Raw genomic sequence first — 17592 nt, forward strand, 5'->3', positions numbered from 1 at the left:
GTCTTTTGGTTGGAGGATTTAATCCATTTACATTTAAGGTAGTTATTGATATGTATGTTCTTATTACCATTTTCTTAATTGTTTTGGGTTTGTTTTTGTAGGTCTTATCCTTCTCTTGTGTTTCTGCCTAGAAAAGTTCCTTTAGCATTTGTTGTAAAGCTGGTTTGGTGGTGCTGAATTCTCTTAGCTTTAGCTTGTCTGTAAAGATTTTAATTTCTCCGTCGAATCTAAATGAGATCCTTGGTGGGTAGAATAATCTTGGTTGTAGGTTTTTTCCTTTCATCACTTTAAATATGTCCTGCCACTCCCTTCTGGCTTGCAGAGTTTCTGCTGAAAGATCAGGTCTTAACCTTATGTGGATTCTCTTGTATGTTATTTGTTGCTTTTCCCTTGCTGCTTTTAATATTTTTTCTTTGTATTTAATTTTTGATAGTTTGATTAATATGTGTCTTGGTGTGTTTCTCCTTGGATTTGTACTGTATGGGACTCTCTGCACTTCCTGGACTTGATTGACTATTTCCTTTCCCATATTAGGGAAGTTTTCAACTCTAATCTCTTCAAATATTTTCTCATTCCCTTTCTTTTTCTCTTCTTCTTCTGTGACCCCATTCTTTCTAGAGAATTTTTAATTTCATTTATTGTGTTGTTCATCATTGTTTGTTTGCTCTTTAGTTCTTCTAGGTCCTTATTAAACATTTCTTGTATCTTTTCCATTCTGTTTCCAAGATTTTGGATCATCTTTACTATCATTACTCTGAATTCTTTTCAGGTAGACTGCCTATTTCCTCTTCATTTGTTTGGTCTGGTGGGCTTTTATTTTGCTTCTTCATCTGCTGTGTATTTCTCTGTCTTCTGATTTTGCTTAACTTACTGTGTTTGGGGTCTCCTTTTCACAGGCTTCAGGTTTGTAATTCCCGTTGTTTTTGGTGTCTGCCCCCAGTTGGCAGGGTTGCTTCAGTAGGCCTCTTGGTGGAGGGGCCTGGTGCCTATGTTCTGGTGGATGAGGCTGGATCTAGTCTTTCTGGTGGGCAGGACTGCATCCAGTGGTGTGTTTTGGGGTGTCTGTGAACTTCTTATTTTAGGCAACCTCTCTGCTAATGGGTGGGGTTGTGTTCCTGTCTTTCTAGTTGTTTGGCATGGGGTGTCTAGTAGTGTCGCTTTCTGGTCGTTGAGTGGAGCTGGGTCTTAGTGTTGAGATGGTGATCTCTCGGAGAGCTTTTACTGTTTGACATTACATGGAGCCAGGAGGTCTCTGGTGGAGCAATGTCCTGAATGTCAGCTCTCCCACCTCAGTGGCTCATGCTTGACACCCGGCCAGAGCATGTAGACCCTATCAGCCACATGGCTCATGAGCAACTGCAAGTATTGGAAGTACTATTTGATCAAGTATGTTGTCCAGCAATTCTCAGGGATTCTTTTTGCAGTGACGTGTCTGAGGTGCTGAACAAGCCAGGAAAATGCCCTTGGCAGATGTCAGATTGGGGCCCCAGGTTCACTTCCAGAAGGCCACTTCGCTGCAGGTAAGCCTTTGGCCTCTTAGATGGCCCCTGGGGCAAGGCACTGTTCCAGTGTGCCTCTGAGCAGGGAGAGAAGCGAATCTTCCACAAGGGGTGGGGCTTGCCTACCTGGCAACTCTTGATTGTTCATTTTGGAAGCATTAGAGTACTACTTTTAGATCTTAAGTAGGAGAACCAGGAGATGCAGTTTTATATTACTATGGTAAAGATTATTCTAGGTTTTTTTTCCTGTGCACGTACATATATTACATATACATAAATTTTACAAAAATGATATTAAAGGGAGAGCTTTTACTGTTTGACATTACATGGAGCCAGGAGGTCTCTGGTGGAGCAATGTCCTGAATGTCAGCTCTCCCACCTCAGTGGCTCATGCTTGACACCCGGCCGGAGCACGTAGACCCTATCAGCCACATGGCTCATGAGCAACTGCAAGTATTGGGAGTACTATTTGATCAAGTATGTTGTCCAGCAATTCTCAGGGTTTCTTTTTGCAGTGACGTGTCTGAGGTGCTGGACAAGCCAGGAAAATGCCCTTGGCAGATGTCAGATTGGGGCCCCAGGTTCACTTCCAGAAGGCCACTTCGCTGCAGGTAAGCCTTTGGCCTCTTAGATGGCCCCTGGGGCAAGGCACTGTTCCAGTGTGCCTCTGAGCAGGGAGAGAAGCGAATCTTCCACAAGGGGTGGGGCTTGCCTACCTGGCAACTCTTGATTGTTCATTTTGGAAGCATTAGAGTACTACTTTTAGATCTTAAGTAGGAGAACCAGGAGATGCAGTTTTATATTACTATGGTAAAGATTATTCTAGGTTTTTTTTCCTGTGCACGTACATATATTACATATACATAAATTTTACAAAAATGATATTAAAGGTGTTGTTTTGACAGGTTATAATCCTTTGAGGATTTTTATTTTAAAACTGAAGGACAGACATATGGGTAATTATTTTGACTTATTATCTTTACTATTTATAGTTTACAAATCAACTATATAAAATGAGCTTCCATTGGAAAGATTTTATCTGGCTCCCCTCCCAAATAGCAATATTTGAATAGGAAAGCAGAAAATTATCTAATAGAAAATGTATTGTTGTGCATTTATTGCATAATCTCGTATTAACAACAACTCTATCTAATAGATAAAATCATTCTTTTTCCCAAATGAAGAAAATGTGGTTCAGAGGTTGACTAGTTCATATTTATATAGCTGGTAAAAGCTGGAATTCAGACCCAGGTCTCTCTGTTTCTAAATGTGATTTCCATTTTATCCCACTGTTTTGTGAACTTGTGAAAGTGCCTCTTAGTTTTTTCTCTTTATGTTTCATTCCAAATACTCATTCTCATCTTGTTTTCAGAACCCATGCTGATATAAACTAGGAAGAATCATATTTTACTCACCGTTGATGTTTTGTATTTGGTCTATTGTGACCCAATTTTGGAAGCAAGGTTTCTGCTTATTAGGGTGAGGGTTTTATCTTGTATTGTTTGTTCCCTCTTAGGAACTGAAATCCTGTTTCTGAGTCCTGGGCCAGGGCTGGGGCCTTGCAAACTGAGGGAGACTGTCCTGATATCAATTACTTAATTATTAAAAGCTCTCACTGACTACTGCCTTTATTTGTATTCCCTGTCACTGGTTGCTCCCCACTAGAATGTGCCATCATCCCATGTTAGCCCTTTCTGATGCTGCTTGCAGTGCACCACCACCCGTGGTCTGTAGCTCTGCCTTTGGAATAGCGTGTTCTGTCTTCTGCTTCACATTTCCTTCCACTGTGGGTATCTGGGACTGACTTTCCCCCACTGTTCCTATTTCCTGTGTTGTCTGCCGTTCCTTAATGGTCAGGTCTAATCCTAGCCCCAGCACACTCCCACCCCTTACTTGGCCTTGTTCCTTGCTGCATGATCCCAACAATGATACCAAGGAGTATAGGACTTTATCCCTGTTTGAGGTCTAGCTGGCGATACGTGTGACAGAAGCACATATATCAGAGCTGTAAGAGATCTTAGCCTTCCCCTAGCCTAACCATCTCATATTATGAAGAAACAGGGGCAAAACTTTGCACCTCACATCAGTTTTGGCAGAGGTAGGACTAGAATCAACGGTAACCTCAATTAGATTATTTTTATATTCATTTTCAACAAATAGCCCCTATACCTAAGTAAGCCTTAAGCATACTTTAAAAAATACAAATTGGGATGGAGAATTTATATTAGTATGTACTATCAATATTTGATAAGATATTAGATTAGTGTATTTTTGTTTTATATGGAAACACCAAAAAAAAATTATTTGCAAATTTGTTTGATTTCATAACTGCCAATATCTGAAAGTTGGAATTTTTTTTTAAGCAAAGCAATGTCATTCCACCAGATGTCACTGTTTGCATGTAGCAATGAAGTTACAATGATTGAAAATAAAATTACCCCCTCTCTAATCATATTTTGTAAAAAAAAAAATTCTGTATAATTGCACTCTTATCCTTCTTTAGATTTATTATTTATTAAGACTATATTCCCTGAATTTTTTAAAGTATTGAAAGTATTCCTTTACTTCTGCTGTAGATTTTAAAGACTTTACTAAAAAAAAATTATTTGTAGATTAGCATTTTCAAGAAGATGAACTCCTAAAGTCTTTTCTAGACCTAGGAGTTTGCTTTTCAAACAACATTCTTTTAAGTTACTGTTTTCTAAATTGTCAATTGTGACCCAGTAAGTGGATTGTGCAATTATTTATTTATTTATTTATTTATTTATTTATTTATTGGCTGCATTGGGTCTTAGCTGTAGCATGCGGGATCTTTCGTTGCAGCCCGCCGGCTCTTTGTTGTGGTGTGCGGGCTTCTCTCTAGTTGTGGTGTGAGGGCTCCAGAGCGTGCGGGCTTATTGCTTGCGGCCTGCAGGCTCTCTAGTTGTGGTGCGCGGGGGCTTAGTTGCCCCACGGCATGTGGGATCTTAGTTTCCTGACCAAAGATCAAACCAGCGTCCCCTGCATTGCAAGACGGATTCTTAACCACTGGACCACCAGGGAAGTCCCTGAACACTCTTAAAATATCCCTGAACACATGTTTCCTGAGTTGCGTAAAAGTGACTGTGAGCTTTATCCTGCGAAGGCTCCCTCAGGTTTAGTACCCCAAGGAGCACAGCACATTTTCTAAGGAAGGGATAGGGAAGATGTGATGGGGGAACTTCTCTGTTAGAGTCACACCAGGGAGGGGAGAGGGTTGCAGGAGGGAGAACCCTTCCCTACACTTCACAGTATGGAGCCCACAGTCACATTTGTGTAACTCATAAAAGATGTGGGCGGAGATTTTTAAGAGTGCTCACAGCCTGGAGCAAATGTTCTCCAAACTTCTTTGACACAACCTATAATAAGAAGAACATTTTATATCTCTGGCCCCATGGGAGACCAGTGTTGACTGGGAAGGAGGTTTAACTCACTCTGAGAGAGATGGGCTTGTTAACTTCATTCAGTCTCTTCAGTCATAATAACAAAAATGATTGTAATATCAACCACTTACTGGGTTTTTTTTTGTAATTTGTGCAAACTCTTCACATATATTATTTCTAAGCGTTAGACCCTGAAAGAGCCCATTGCTGTTGCTATTCATAGATGAGGAAACTGAGACTTAAGAAGGAAAAGTGACTTATCCAACACAGCACATCAAGTGGCCAAACTAAGGCTAAAATCCTGGTTTTTAATCTCATTCCAAAGGCTAGCTCTTCTCACTGTAGCAGTGCTTTTTAGGCTTCCCCTGAGTATAAGGGCCATCTGGGTTGTTTAAATGTATCACTTCTTAGGCTTTATCCCAAACCAACTGAACTACAATCTCCAGAGGAGATATCTGGGAAGCTATAGATTTGACAAGTATCCCAGGATATTCCTATGATCAGGCTCCTTTAGGAAAGATTGCAGTACATCAGTGGTTCTCAAACTTCATTGTGCATCAGAATTAACTGTAAGGCTGGTTAAAACACAGAAGGCTGGGTTCCCCCTCAGAGCTTTTAATTCATTAAGTGTGATGGGGCTCAAGAATTTTTATTTCTAGCAAGTTCCTATGTGATACTAATGATGCTGGTTAGGAAACACACTTTGATAAGCAGTGCAGTACATCATGCTAACCCATGAATCTCAGTTTCTCAGGACAGGGTCTGGGCTAACTTTGGCTGTGGGATTTTTCAAGCACAGTGTTAAACAATACATATTCAGTATCTACTATATTCACATTCAAGGGAGACAGAAAATGAATAAGAATCATGCCTCTCCCACCCCAACCAGCCTGTAATCTACTATGAAAAATATACAGAATAAAATGTAATATATTCTATAATGAACTTGTAGATCAAATGCACCAGAGAAACTAGGGAGGTAAAGATGAATTTTGGCTGGGTAGAGGGACATTTGTAAAGGCTTCATGGAACAGTTGAGGTTTGAAAGTCTTATTTTCAACACTTTCATAGCCACACTGCATTGTAGTTCAGTTTGCCTGTCTCCCCTATTGCACCTATAGTAATCTCAGCACCTAGAGCATCTTTTGTGCAGTGAATATATAGGTTGGGCCAGGTGTTGGGGAGGGAAGTAGGATTGGTAAGGTAGATGGTTCCCAGACTGTGGAGGACCCTGATGGCCAGGCTCAGGAGCTTGGGTTTTACCCTGTGTGTGTAGTCACTAAAGTATTTGGAAGGGAGTAGCTGATGACAACTCTGTCAGGGATCTGTAACATGGATTGGAGGTGGCAAAGTCTGGAGGTGAGGGACAGCAAAGGTGTTATCCTAGGACTTAGCTGAGAGAAAATGCAACAGGATGGAGACACACTGGAGGGAGAAGGATCAGGACTAGTGATTACTGTTGGGGGTGAGGGAGAAGTTGGAGATGAAGAGATTTTTATCCTGAACCACTGAGATGGTGGTGGTCTCCAAAGGGGAGATCTCTACAAAGGATTGGTTCTTTTCTCTGGAAATAAAGAAGGAAGCAGGGAAAATCTGGACAAAAATTTCAAAGCAAGTGATTCATCTTTGTCAGACAGGAACAGTTGCTAACCTTGGGTAGCCTTTCCACTAAGGCCCCCAGTTTATGTCTACCAGAGCTATGCACTCTAAAATGGCCAGTGACTTCTTTCACTTTCCTTCCAACCAAATAGAATTTCTGTTTCTTTGATGCACGTTTGGGATGTGAAAAGACAATAATATGTGAATGATTCTGACTCCTTTGTTTTTGGCTTATGAACAGATAAAAATATAGCAGTGCCTCAAGATAGCTTCTTAAATCATCCCTCTCCTCCTTGATCTTGATATATGTATTCTCTCGCTCATTATTCTAGACAATAGAATACCCTGCTCTTTTGTTTTTCCTGGATATATCAGTCAGGATTCAGTTGCAGAAAACAGAAATATTTTTAGCTATTTTAAGCATAAAGGGATCTATAATAATGGGAATGTGATGCTTTTAAAATCAATGGAAAGATTGGAAGAATGGGCTCTAGGCAGGGAGGATTTTCCAAAGATGACTTATACAGCACGTTTAACTGGCTGCCAAAGCTGCTGCTCCTTCTGGCATAGTCAGGAAGGTGGGAAATCTGGAGGCCAACATTGGCAAAAAACCACCTTAGCTGAAATTCAGGGATTGTGTGGCCTCTAGTGTCACAGCTTTTGACTCTGGAGCCTTGCTATGTCTGTTTGAATGCTCACTGGCAAAAAGGCTACCCACAAAAGAATTAACTGTAACCCTGCCACAGAAGAACTCAACATTGCCATGACTGCTTGCCAGCAGGAACGTCAGAACCTTCTTCCTTCCAAACTGTATGTGAGTGCACGTGGTTAGTAGATCCTAAAACACATCTAGGACACTGGCTGCAGGAGGGTCTTCACCTCCCCCTCCTCAGCAGTTGGGGAAAGTGTATTGGAGGGAGGATGGACTGGATGTCGAATGGCAATCTGTTATGTCCACTGTGCTAGGAGTTGAGCTTTATCTTCTCTTTGAATTCAAATATTTGACTGGATGAGATAGGAAGCTTTTTCCTGTGAAACTACTTTGGCAAAGCCCTGTCTTCTCCAGCCTAGCTTTGGGTGGGCCTGATTTTTAAGAGGTGGTTTGATGGAATCTAAGGATTTCAGCATATCGTTAAGTAGTCAGTTTGATATGTGTGTGCTTTGTCTTCACATTTGGTGGCTCATAAAGTGATTGTCTATTCATATAATGGTATAACAAAAAGAGGGAACAGCGGCTCTACTTCCAAGCGAAATTGAAATATAGCTATAGTCTGTGTAGGTCTACTTTATACTCATTTTATATTTCTTTTACAGTAAGTGCTGCAATGCAAAAGCTAATGTATTTTCAAGGAGTCTGTAAGTCAGTCATTAATGACACATTTTGCCTTCAGATTTTGATTTACCTCATCTCTTGGTTTAATTTAGGTTTTTGTTGATAAGTTTTAAACCTCCTGTGTATATTCTTATGTATATGTAGTTTGTAGCCTAGAAATAAAGACCTAATGCCATAACAGTTTTCTGTTCATCTTGGCAAGATATGAATCAGGAAGGGAAAACCTTAATGTGAGAAGGCAGTTCTGCTTAGGCTGATTCTTTGCCTCAGTCTAAGAAATGAAACCATTTCCTGTGACTTGGAGTGAGGAGCAGGTTAGGGATCAGAAGGCAGAGAACTTTTTACCTCTCTTATAATGAGGCTTTCATAGAGTGAATTTATTATTCCAATATTATAAACCAAAACCAAAAGATTACTACTAAAATGCATTCAGAAGCAAACAATTATTCTTGAATTATTTCCCATTTTGGATTATCTGACTTCTGCACAATATCTATTTAGTACAGATATCAAACGTCAGTGTGTTTATTTCGGTAGAGATATAAAATGAGAGAAAACACCCTTTGATTTATCAATGACTTAAAGAACAATTTTTTTGTTGTTATTAAAAACCCTGTAGAATACTGCAAGGAATTCCTGTTATGGGTGACAATCAAGAATATGTTGCCGTCCTTCCAACAAGACCAGGGATACCACCTGAATTGGCACCAGGAACTGGACGGAGTGCTCACAAACCGCACCTTCAACTCTCGGGAGAGGAAGTAAGAACTTCCTTTAATATTAGTTTTCTCTATCTTACAAGCTGTCAAACTGTTTGATTTCAGGACCCTTTTTATACTCTTAAAAATTTTTGAGGACTTCAATAATTATTTATGTGGGTTATATCTATTGACATTTACAGTGTTGGAAATTAAAACTGGGAAAATGCTTATTTTTTAAAATTAAAAATAACAGTAATAAAGTCATGTTAATGTATTTTTATGAAAAATAGTTATATTTTTTAATACAGAAAAGTAGTGTAAAACTAGGATTGTATTTTTTTTGCAAATCTCTTTAATGTCTGGCTTAATAGATGATAGCTGGATTCTTATGTTTGCTTCTGCATTCAATTTTGTGGTAGGTTGTTTTGGTTGAAATATATGAGGAAAATTCTGGCTTCATGAAGATATGTAGTTGGAAAAGAAGAGATTATTTTAATAGACTTTTAACATAATTATGAATATTCTCCTTTTATAATATACCAAAACTTTACAAGTGGTAGTTTCTTGAAACTTAGTTGTGAGACTTCCACTTCTGGGGATGATGCAGTAGAAGTACTTTTTCCTATTCTTCCTGCTTAGTACAGGTAAAAACCTGGGTGTTACAAACAGGACAGATCTAAAAGGTGGAGAGACTAAGGCACTAACTAGGAACTTTGGGACCCAACAAATGGCACAGTGGTGAGTTAGTTCCTTGGGTTTTCTTTTTTGCTTCACATATTCTAGACTTAGAGTTGAAAAAATTGGTAACCTAGAAAGAAAACTAGGTAAAGACAGAAAAAAAAAGAAAGTCCGAACAAAAGTCTACTCCCTCTAGCCAAAGAACCAGGAAAGGGACAGCCTAGAAAGACAAAACTTTTCAACAATAACTACTCTACCCTAGCCAAACACCGAAAAAATGGTGGCCCTGGTCCTTTCCTCACCTCTGCCAGCAAAGGCCTAGTAGGAAAACTAGACTTTTACTCTTGCCCAGAGTATAAGAAGGCACTGTAATACCCCTACCAGGGTGGTATCAATGAAGGCTTTCTGGGGCTGGGCCTTTCACCTTAATAAAGTGGTAATGAGGTTTCCCCTCTTACTGTGTTAGTTGAGACCACATGGGGATCCTGGACTTGCATCCCCACCTAGTAGTAATGAGCCACTCCTCTCCCTCCCCACTGTGGTGGTACCAGAGGAAGCCTAGCAGAGTGTCAGCTAAAACAGAAGGTTTAAATAAGATCCAGAGCCTCAGAGCAAAATACCCCAAATATCCAAATTTCAACTGAAAATCACTAATCATACCAAGAACCAGGAAAGTCTCAAACTGAATGTAAGAAGATAATCAATAGATGCTATCGCTTAGATAACAGAGTTGTTAGAATTATCTGACAATGATTTTAAAGCTACCATCCTAAAAATGCTTCAGTGATAATTATGAACACACCTGAAACAAATTTTAAAAAAATAGAAAGATTCAGAAAGGAAATAGAAAGTCTTAGTATAGACATTGAAGATACATAGTAAAGAAATTGAAGACATTTTAGAATTGAAAAAAATATAGTAACTAAAATAAAATCCTCAGCAGATGGGCTGAAAAGTAGCATGGATGAAACAGGGAGTGAACTTGAAGATAAAACAATAGAATTTATCCAGTTTGAGCAACAAAGAGAAACAGACTGAAAAAAAAATTAACAGACCCTCAGGGACTTGTGGGAGTAAAACAAAAGATCTAACATTTGTGTTATCACAGTCCTGGAAGGAGAAGAAGAGAAAGAGGGGTGACTGAAAACGTATAGGAAGAAATAATGACTGGAAACTTCCCCAATTTAGCAAAAGACTTAAACCTACATATTCAGGAAGCTGAGCAAACTCCAAGCATGAAAAATCCAAAGAAATCTGTACCAAGTCACTTACTAGTGAAACTTATGAAAACGAATAACAAAGAAAAAAATCTTGAAAGCAGCAAGAGAGAAGTAATATGTTACCTACAGGAGAAAAACAATTTGAATGGCAGTGGATTTCTCATCAGAAACCATGGAGGCCGGAAGTAAGTGGTGGAACATTTTTCAAATGCTGAAAGGAAAGAACTGTAAGCCCTGAGTCCTATATCCAGAGAAGATATCCTTCGGGGATGAAAGGGAATCAAGACATTTTCAGATGAAAGGAAACTAAGAGAATTTGTCACCCAGCAGACTTACACTACAAGAAAGGCTAGAAGATGTTCTCTAAACATGAAAAAAAAATGATGAAAAAAAATCTCGGAATATCTAAAAGGAACAAAAACATGTAAAGCAAAAACACAGGTAAATGCAATGGAGTTTCCTTCTCCTTTTGAGTTTTCTAAATTATGTCTGACAGTTGAAAAAAAATTATACTGTTAGATGTATATAGAGGAAATGTTTAAGACAACTGTATTATAAATGGAGAAGAGTAAAGAGACATAAAGGGAGGTAAGGTTTCTACACACCACTTGAACTGGTAAATTGGAGACATCAGTAGACTTTGATAAGTTATGTTTATTATGTTTATATAATGTAATACCTAGAGCAAAACTAAAAAGCTATACAAAGAGATATATACTCAAAAATACCATAGATAAATAAAAGTGGAATTCTAAAATATGTTCATGTAACAGGAAAGCAGGAAAAAGAAAACAGAGAAACAAAAGAAACCAGAGAGAACAAGGAGAAAAGAAAAATGAAATGGCAGACAAAATCCCTAACTTAAATACATCAGCCACTATGGAGAACAGTATGGAGGTTCCTTAAAAAACTAAAAATAGAACTACCATATGACCCAGCAATTCCACTACTGGGCATATACCCTGAGGAAACCATAATTCAAAAAGAGACATGTACCACAATGTTCATTGCAGTACTAGTTACAATAGCCAGGACATGGAAGCAACCTAAGTGTCCATCAACAGATGAATGGATAAAGAAGATGTGGCACATATATACAATGGAATATTACTCGGCCATAAAAAGAAATGAAATTGAGTTATTTGTAGTGAGGTGGATGGACCTAGAGTCTGTCATACAGAGTGAAGTAAGTCAGAAAGAGAAAAACAAATACCGTACACTAATACATATATATGGAATCTAAAAAAAAAATGGTACTGAACCTAGGGGTAGGATAGGAGCAAAGGTGCAGACGTATAGAATGGACTTGAGGACACGGTGTTGGTGGGAAGGGGAAGCTGGGATGACGTGAGAGAGTAGCATTGACATATATACACTACCAAATGTAAAATAGATAGCTAGGGAGATCATAGCACGGGAGGATAGCACAGGGAGATCAACTTAGCGCTTAGCATAGCACATATATATATGGTCTAAATACACCAGTTAAGTTACAGAGCTTGCAGAGTGGGTTAAAAGACATGACCAACTATTTAGTGTCTACAAGAAACTGACTTCAAATATAATGACTTAGAGAAGTTGAAAGTAAAAGGGTAAAAAAAGATGTCGTACAAACACTAATCAAAGAAAAGAAGGAGTGGCTATATTAATATCAGATAAAGTAGACTTCCCAGCAAAGAAAGTTATCAGAGACAGAGAGAGGCATTATATTATGATAAAAAGGTCAATCCACCAGGAAGACATAGTAGGCTTAAAGAGTGTGTGCACAAAACAGCTGCAAAATATGTGAAGCAAAAACTGGTAGAACTAAAAGGACAAATAGGCCATTCCACAATTACACTTGGAGAGTTCAACACCCCTCTCTAAATAGTTGGTAGAACACTTAGAAGATCAGCAAGGATATAGAAAAATCAATAACTCCATCAACCAACAGGATCTAATTGAAATGTACAGAACGCTACACCCAACAAGAGCAGAATACATATTCTTTTCACGTTCCTGCAGGACATATACCAAGATAAAACAAATCCATAATGAAATCAAACTAGAGATCAATAACAAAGGTAACAGAAAAATCTCCAAACTGTTGGAATCTAAACAATACAGGTATAAGTAATCCATGGGTTAATCCAGGGAGTCTCAAGGGATTTAAAAAATACATTGAAGGGCTTCCTTGGTGGTGCAGTGGTTGAGAATCCGCCTGCCAATGCAGGGGACGCGGGTTCATGCCCCGGTCCGGGAAGATCCCACATGCCACGGAGCAGCTGGGCCCGTGAGCCATGGCCATTGAGCCTGCGCGTCCAGAGCCTGCGCTCCGCAATGGGAGAGGCCACAACAGTGAGAGGCCTGCGTACTGCAAAAAAAAAAACCCCAAAACAAGAAAACATTGAAAATCAATTGAACTGAATTAAAATGAAAATACAACACATCAAAATTTGTGGAACACAGATAATGCAGTGCTGAGAGGGAAAATTATAGCACTAAATGCTTATAGTAAAAAAGAGAAAGTCTCAAATCAATAATTTAAGCTCCCACCTCAAGAACCTAGAAAAAGAAGAGCAAAATAAACCTACAGCAAGCAGTGGGAAGGAATAATGAAGAGCAGAAATCAATGAGGTTGAAAACATGAAAACAATAGAGAAAATCAATGAAACAAAGAGGTAGTTCTTAGAAAAAATTTATCTCTAGCAAGACTGACACGGAAAAACCAGAAAATAAACAAATTACCAATATTAGAAGTGAAACAGGAGATATCACTACAGACTCTGCAGACATCAAAATAATAATAAGGGAATACTATAAACAACTCTACGCACATAAATTTGACAACTTAGACAAAACAGAGCAGTTCCTCAAAAAGCACAAACTACCACAACTCACTCAATATGAAATAAATACTTTGAATAGCTCTATAATGTTAAGGAAAGTGAATGCTTAATTAACAAAACTCCTTTCTCAGAACACTGAAAAATAGTTTGGCAGTTAAAAAACCAAAATAAACATGCAACTACTATTAAGCATGTTGCAGAATGAATACATAAACCCTATAAGGATAAGTCTTCAGAGAGTTATGCTGGTAAAAACCAATTCCAAAACACTACGCACTGGCTGATTTTATTATATAACATTCATGAAATGACAAAATTACAGAAATGGAGAACAGATTAGTGGTTTTCAGGGTTTCAGAATGAGGGTGGGTGGGAATGGGTGGAGTGTGTCTATACAGGACAATACGAGGGATCACTTACAGTGATGGAAATGTTCTTCATCTTAACTATATAAATGTCAATGTTTTGTTATTCTGTACTACAGTTTTGCAAGGTGTTACCTTTGAAGTAAACTGAGTAAAGGATAGATAGGGTCTCTCTGTATTATTTCTTAAAACTGTCTGTGAATCTATAATTATCTCAAAATTAAAAGTTAAATACAAGAATTGTGGTTGTTGGACCAGTACCAAAAAAAAAAAATTAAACTTAGTTGAAAAGAAAATGTATTAAATAATAATTTGTACAGGTAAAAAAGTTTGTTGCAATTGAAATCTGAAACCATGTCAATGACTTTTTTATACCTTATTACATGAAAATCTATTGCCTCATTTTGTACTTTGAATGGCTCTTTTACCCATGCATGATTTTGGAACATTTTGCATTGGTCATTTAGAAAATACTATTCATCAAGTTATGTAGATCTTCAAATGTTGACACATTTCACTAATATATAATGTCAAAATATCTCAATTTTAATATTATCAGAAAAGTCTTTTAGCACTGGGAACCTGGCAAGCTCATGGTGAGGGACACAATTTTTCCAAAATTCTAATTTTTGCTAAAAGCTTAAATTTTTTCTCTTGACACAAATACTCTCAATTATTTTATTTGAAATGACTGAGTTTCTCATTTTCAAGAAAATGCTTACCACAAACTGAAGTCTGAATAAAGGTAGTTATATATTTGTCCTCTCAAGTAAAAATGGTGGCTGGTTCAGTTCAGAACTCAAACAATAGCACACGTTTTTCCTCAAAACCACCATCCTACTGCACTATGGCCACAGAAGCACTTCATGTGTACGTATCATTTTGTTACACTGAATATTAAAAAGATATTCACTTAAAAATTGAGATTTAATAAAATGAACATTTTTTTTCCTGCTTTGTGAGGGTATTTTTAAGATCCTGCAGCCTTAATTCACACTAAGGTCCACCAATTTTACTCTCTTTTTTTTTTTTTTTTTTTTTACACAAAGTGCAAATTTCAACACAGTGAAAAAGGCAAATGACCTCTTTGTATTTTAAGCGTGGAAAGGCCTTGAAAAGACCCCTGAAAGGTCTTGAGGCTCTCCAGAGCTCAGACCACATTTTAGAAACTGTTGTTCATCCTTATATTTCATTTATATGAAGCTCAACTTACCCCTGAAGCTAATTTGCATGTCTCTCTCCCTTAGTGAATATAATATTCTGACATTGAGTCTTCAGTATGAACATGAGTTATTGTATTGGGTTGTAATATATGTAGTAACCTTAGGGGCTATGCAGGTGCTGTTTTACTAAATTAACCTAGCTTGATTTATAGTTAGTAATTTGGTTTGCTGTGCAATCTTTACCCTCCTGTCAAGTTCTAGCAGCCACCAACCCGGCTGTTTTTAACCATTTTCCTGATTTCCTCTTAGAGAGTTCTGAGCATTGCTGGGGAAACCAGTTTACCATGATGAGTGTTTCTTTGCTAGTTTAATTTGACACATCCTCTCCTGAAAGTGCATCTGTGTTTTTCCTTGAGAGCAAAATTGTGCTGTTTAGTGATAGATTTTCCTCTCTTCCCACGTAGAGGCTTGTATACTGCTTTCTTCTAGGGGAATAATTTTATTCTGGATGCTTAAGCTGCTGAAAGTCTATCTACTACAAGGGAAGATTTACCATCTTGTATGTGACATATCATTTGAATATCTGAAATCTTAATTTCTAGGTGATCTTTGGAAAAAGAATTGTCTGCTAACTTTGGAAGAGTTTATTCATCTTTTGTCAAGGAATTCCTGGCTCTAGGTCTATACAGCATAAAGTGATGCAGTGTGCCCACCAAATAGAGGATGAGTGAGATGGAAACAATTTTGAATTTCTGTGGTGGACAAATTAACGTGGCAACTGCAAAATCTACCTTTCTCTAAATAAATACTCTGTTGGTAGAGAGGAAATGTGATCAAAGAACAGTTGACTAGAAATAAAAGTGCTGAAGACTTAGTATCAGCTTATAATTGTGAATCTTTATTTACTGTGTTTGGGTCTTTGGATATTACTGTCAGAAGTCTGTATAGCAACCATGCTCCAGGATATGGTCACTCTTAAGGTTTCATAGTTAATGCTAGAGTAATGCTTGTAAGTTGATGCTTTAAAATCATTTGTGCTCATTTTTTTCTGGTGAAAGACAAATCTTGTTGGGGAAAGTGCTTGGTCCAATTAAATATTATTCAAAGTCAATGAAAGTTAAGGAAAACATAATTACCAATAAAACCATGGATTCAAACAGCTATTATTTTTAAAAATCTTGCCACATTTTCTTCAAATCTTGTCATGAATGCCTGATTAAATTTTTCACTTCCAACTATTTTTAAAAATTATTTTTCTTTTACTGTTTGTTTTATTACTATTATTTTATTGATAGTAAACTTTATTTTTTAGAATAGTCTTAGACTTCCAGAAAAATTACAGACAGTGTAGAGATTTCCCACACTCTTTTTCCCCTATTATTAACATGATAATGGTGGGTTAATAGTGGCCCCCAAAAGATATATCCAAGTCCTAACCCATGGTACCTGTGAATGTGACCTTATTTGGAAATAGGGTCTTTGCAGATGTAATTAAGAATCTTGGAATGAGATCATCTTGGATTTAGGGTTAGCCCTAAACCCAAGGGTAAGCCCTAAATCCAATATGACTGGTGTCCTTATAAAAAGAGAATGCTCTGTGAACACACAGTCACACAGGGAAGAACGCCTTGAGCTGATGGAAGCAAATTGGAATGATGCCGCTGCAAGCCAAGGAATGCCAAGGGTTGCTGGCAACCACTAGAAGCTAGGAAGAGGCACAGAAGAATTCTCTATAGCATTCAGAGGGAGCATGGCCCTCTTGACACCTTGATGGACTTCTTGTTTCCAGAACTCTGAGAGAATAAATTTCTGTTGTTTTAAGCCACTGAATTGTATTTGCTACAGTAGCCCTAAGAAACTACCAATACATCTTAGAGCAATATGGTAGATTTGTTAAAATCAGTGAACTGATATTTATACGTTATTATTAACTAAGGTCCATACTGCATTCAGATTTCCTAAGTTTTAATGTAATGTCCATTTTCTGTTCCAGGATCCCCTCCAGGATACCACATTACATTTAGTTGTTATGTCTCCTTAGGCTTCTCTTGGCTGTGACAGTTTCTGAGACTTTCCTTGTTTTTGTTGACCTTGACAGTTTGGGAGAGTACTGGTCAAGTATTTTGTAGACTATCCCTAATTGGGATTGACTGATGTGTTTTTGATTTGATTGTGTTATGTGATTTTGGGAGGAAGACCACTGAGGTAAGGTGCCATTTTCATCATATCATATTGAGAGTACATATTATCAATACGACTTATCATTGTTGATGTTAACTTTAATCACCTGGCTGAGGTAGTGTCTGCCAGGTTTTCTTCATTGTCAAGTTTCTCTTTTTGCCTCCTTTCCGTGCTGTACTCTGGAAAGAAGTCACTATGTGCAGCCCACACTTAAGGAATGTGGAGCTATGCTCCACCTTCTTCAGAGCAGAGTATCTACAAAGATTAATTTGAATTCATCTGGACAGGATGTTTGTCTATTCTTCCCATTTATTTATTTATTCAATCATTTACTTAGTATGACCCATGGATGTTTATGATATACTTTGAGTTATATTACAATACTACTTTATTATTATTATTATTTTGCTAAAATTGTTTGAGCTTTGGTCATTGAGAGCTCCTTCAGTTGTCTCCTATGTCCCTTTGACAGACCCCATCACTGTGGGATTTTTTTTTTTTTTTTTTGCAGTACACGGGCCTCTTATTGTTGTGGCCTCTCCCGTTGCGGAGCACAGGCTCCGGACGCGCAGGCTCAGCGGCCATGGCTCACGGGCCCAGCCGCTCCGCGGCATGTGGGATCTT

At 38.0% G+C, this 17592-nt stretch overlaps 1 protein-coding gene across 1 annotated transcript in view; it reads left to right on the forward strand.

Annotated features, from left to right (window-relative positions):
* The window catches only part of TTC6 (tetratricopeptide repeat domain 6), a 214333-nt gene that overhangs the window by 90868 nt on the left and 105873 nt on the right, over window positions 1-17592 (forward strand). The window contains exon 6 of the mRNA XM_024114964.2: window positions 8452-8593. Within this exon, the coding sequence (XP_023970732.2) occupies window positions 8452-8593 (142 nt within the window). The remainder of the gene's footprint in view (window positions 1-8451; window positions 8594-17592) is intronic.

Source organism: Physeter macrocephalus, chromosome 11 (assembly GCF_002837175.3).
Source record: "Physeter macrocephalus isolate SW-GA chromosome 11, ASM283717v5, whole genome shotgun sequence".
Lineage (NCBI taxonomy): Eukaryota > Metazoa > Chordata > Mammalia > Artiodactyla > Physeteridae > Physeter > Physeter macrocephalus.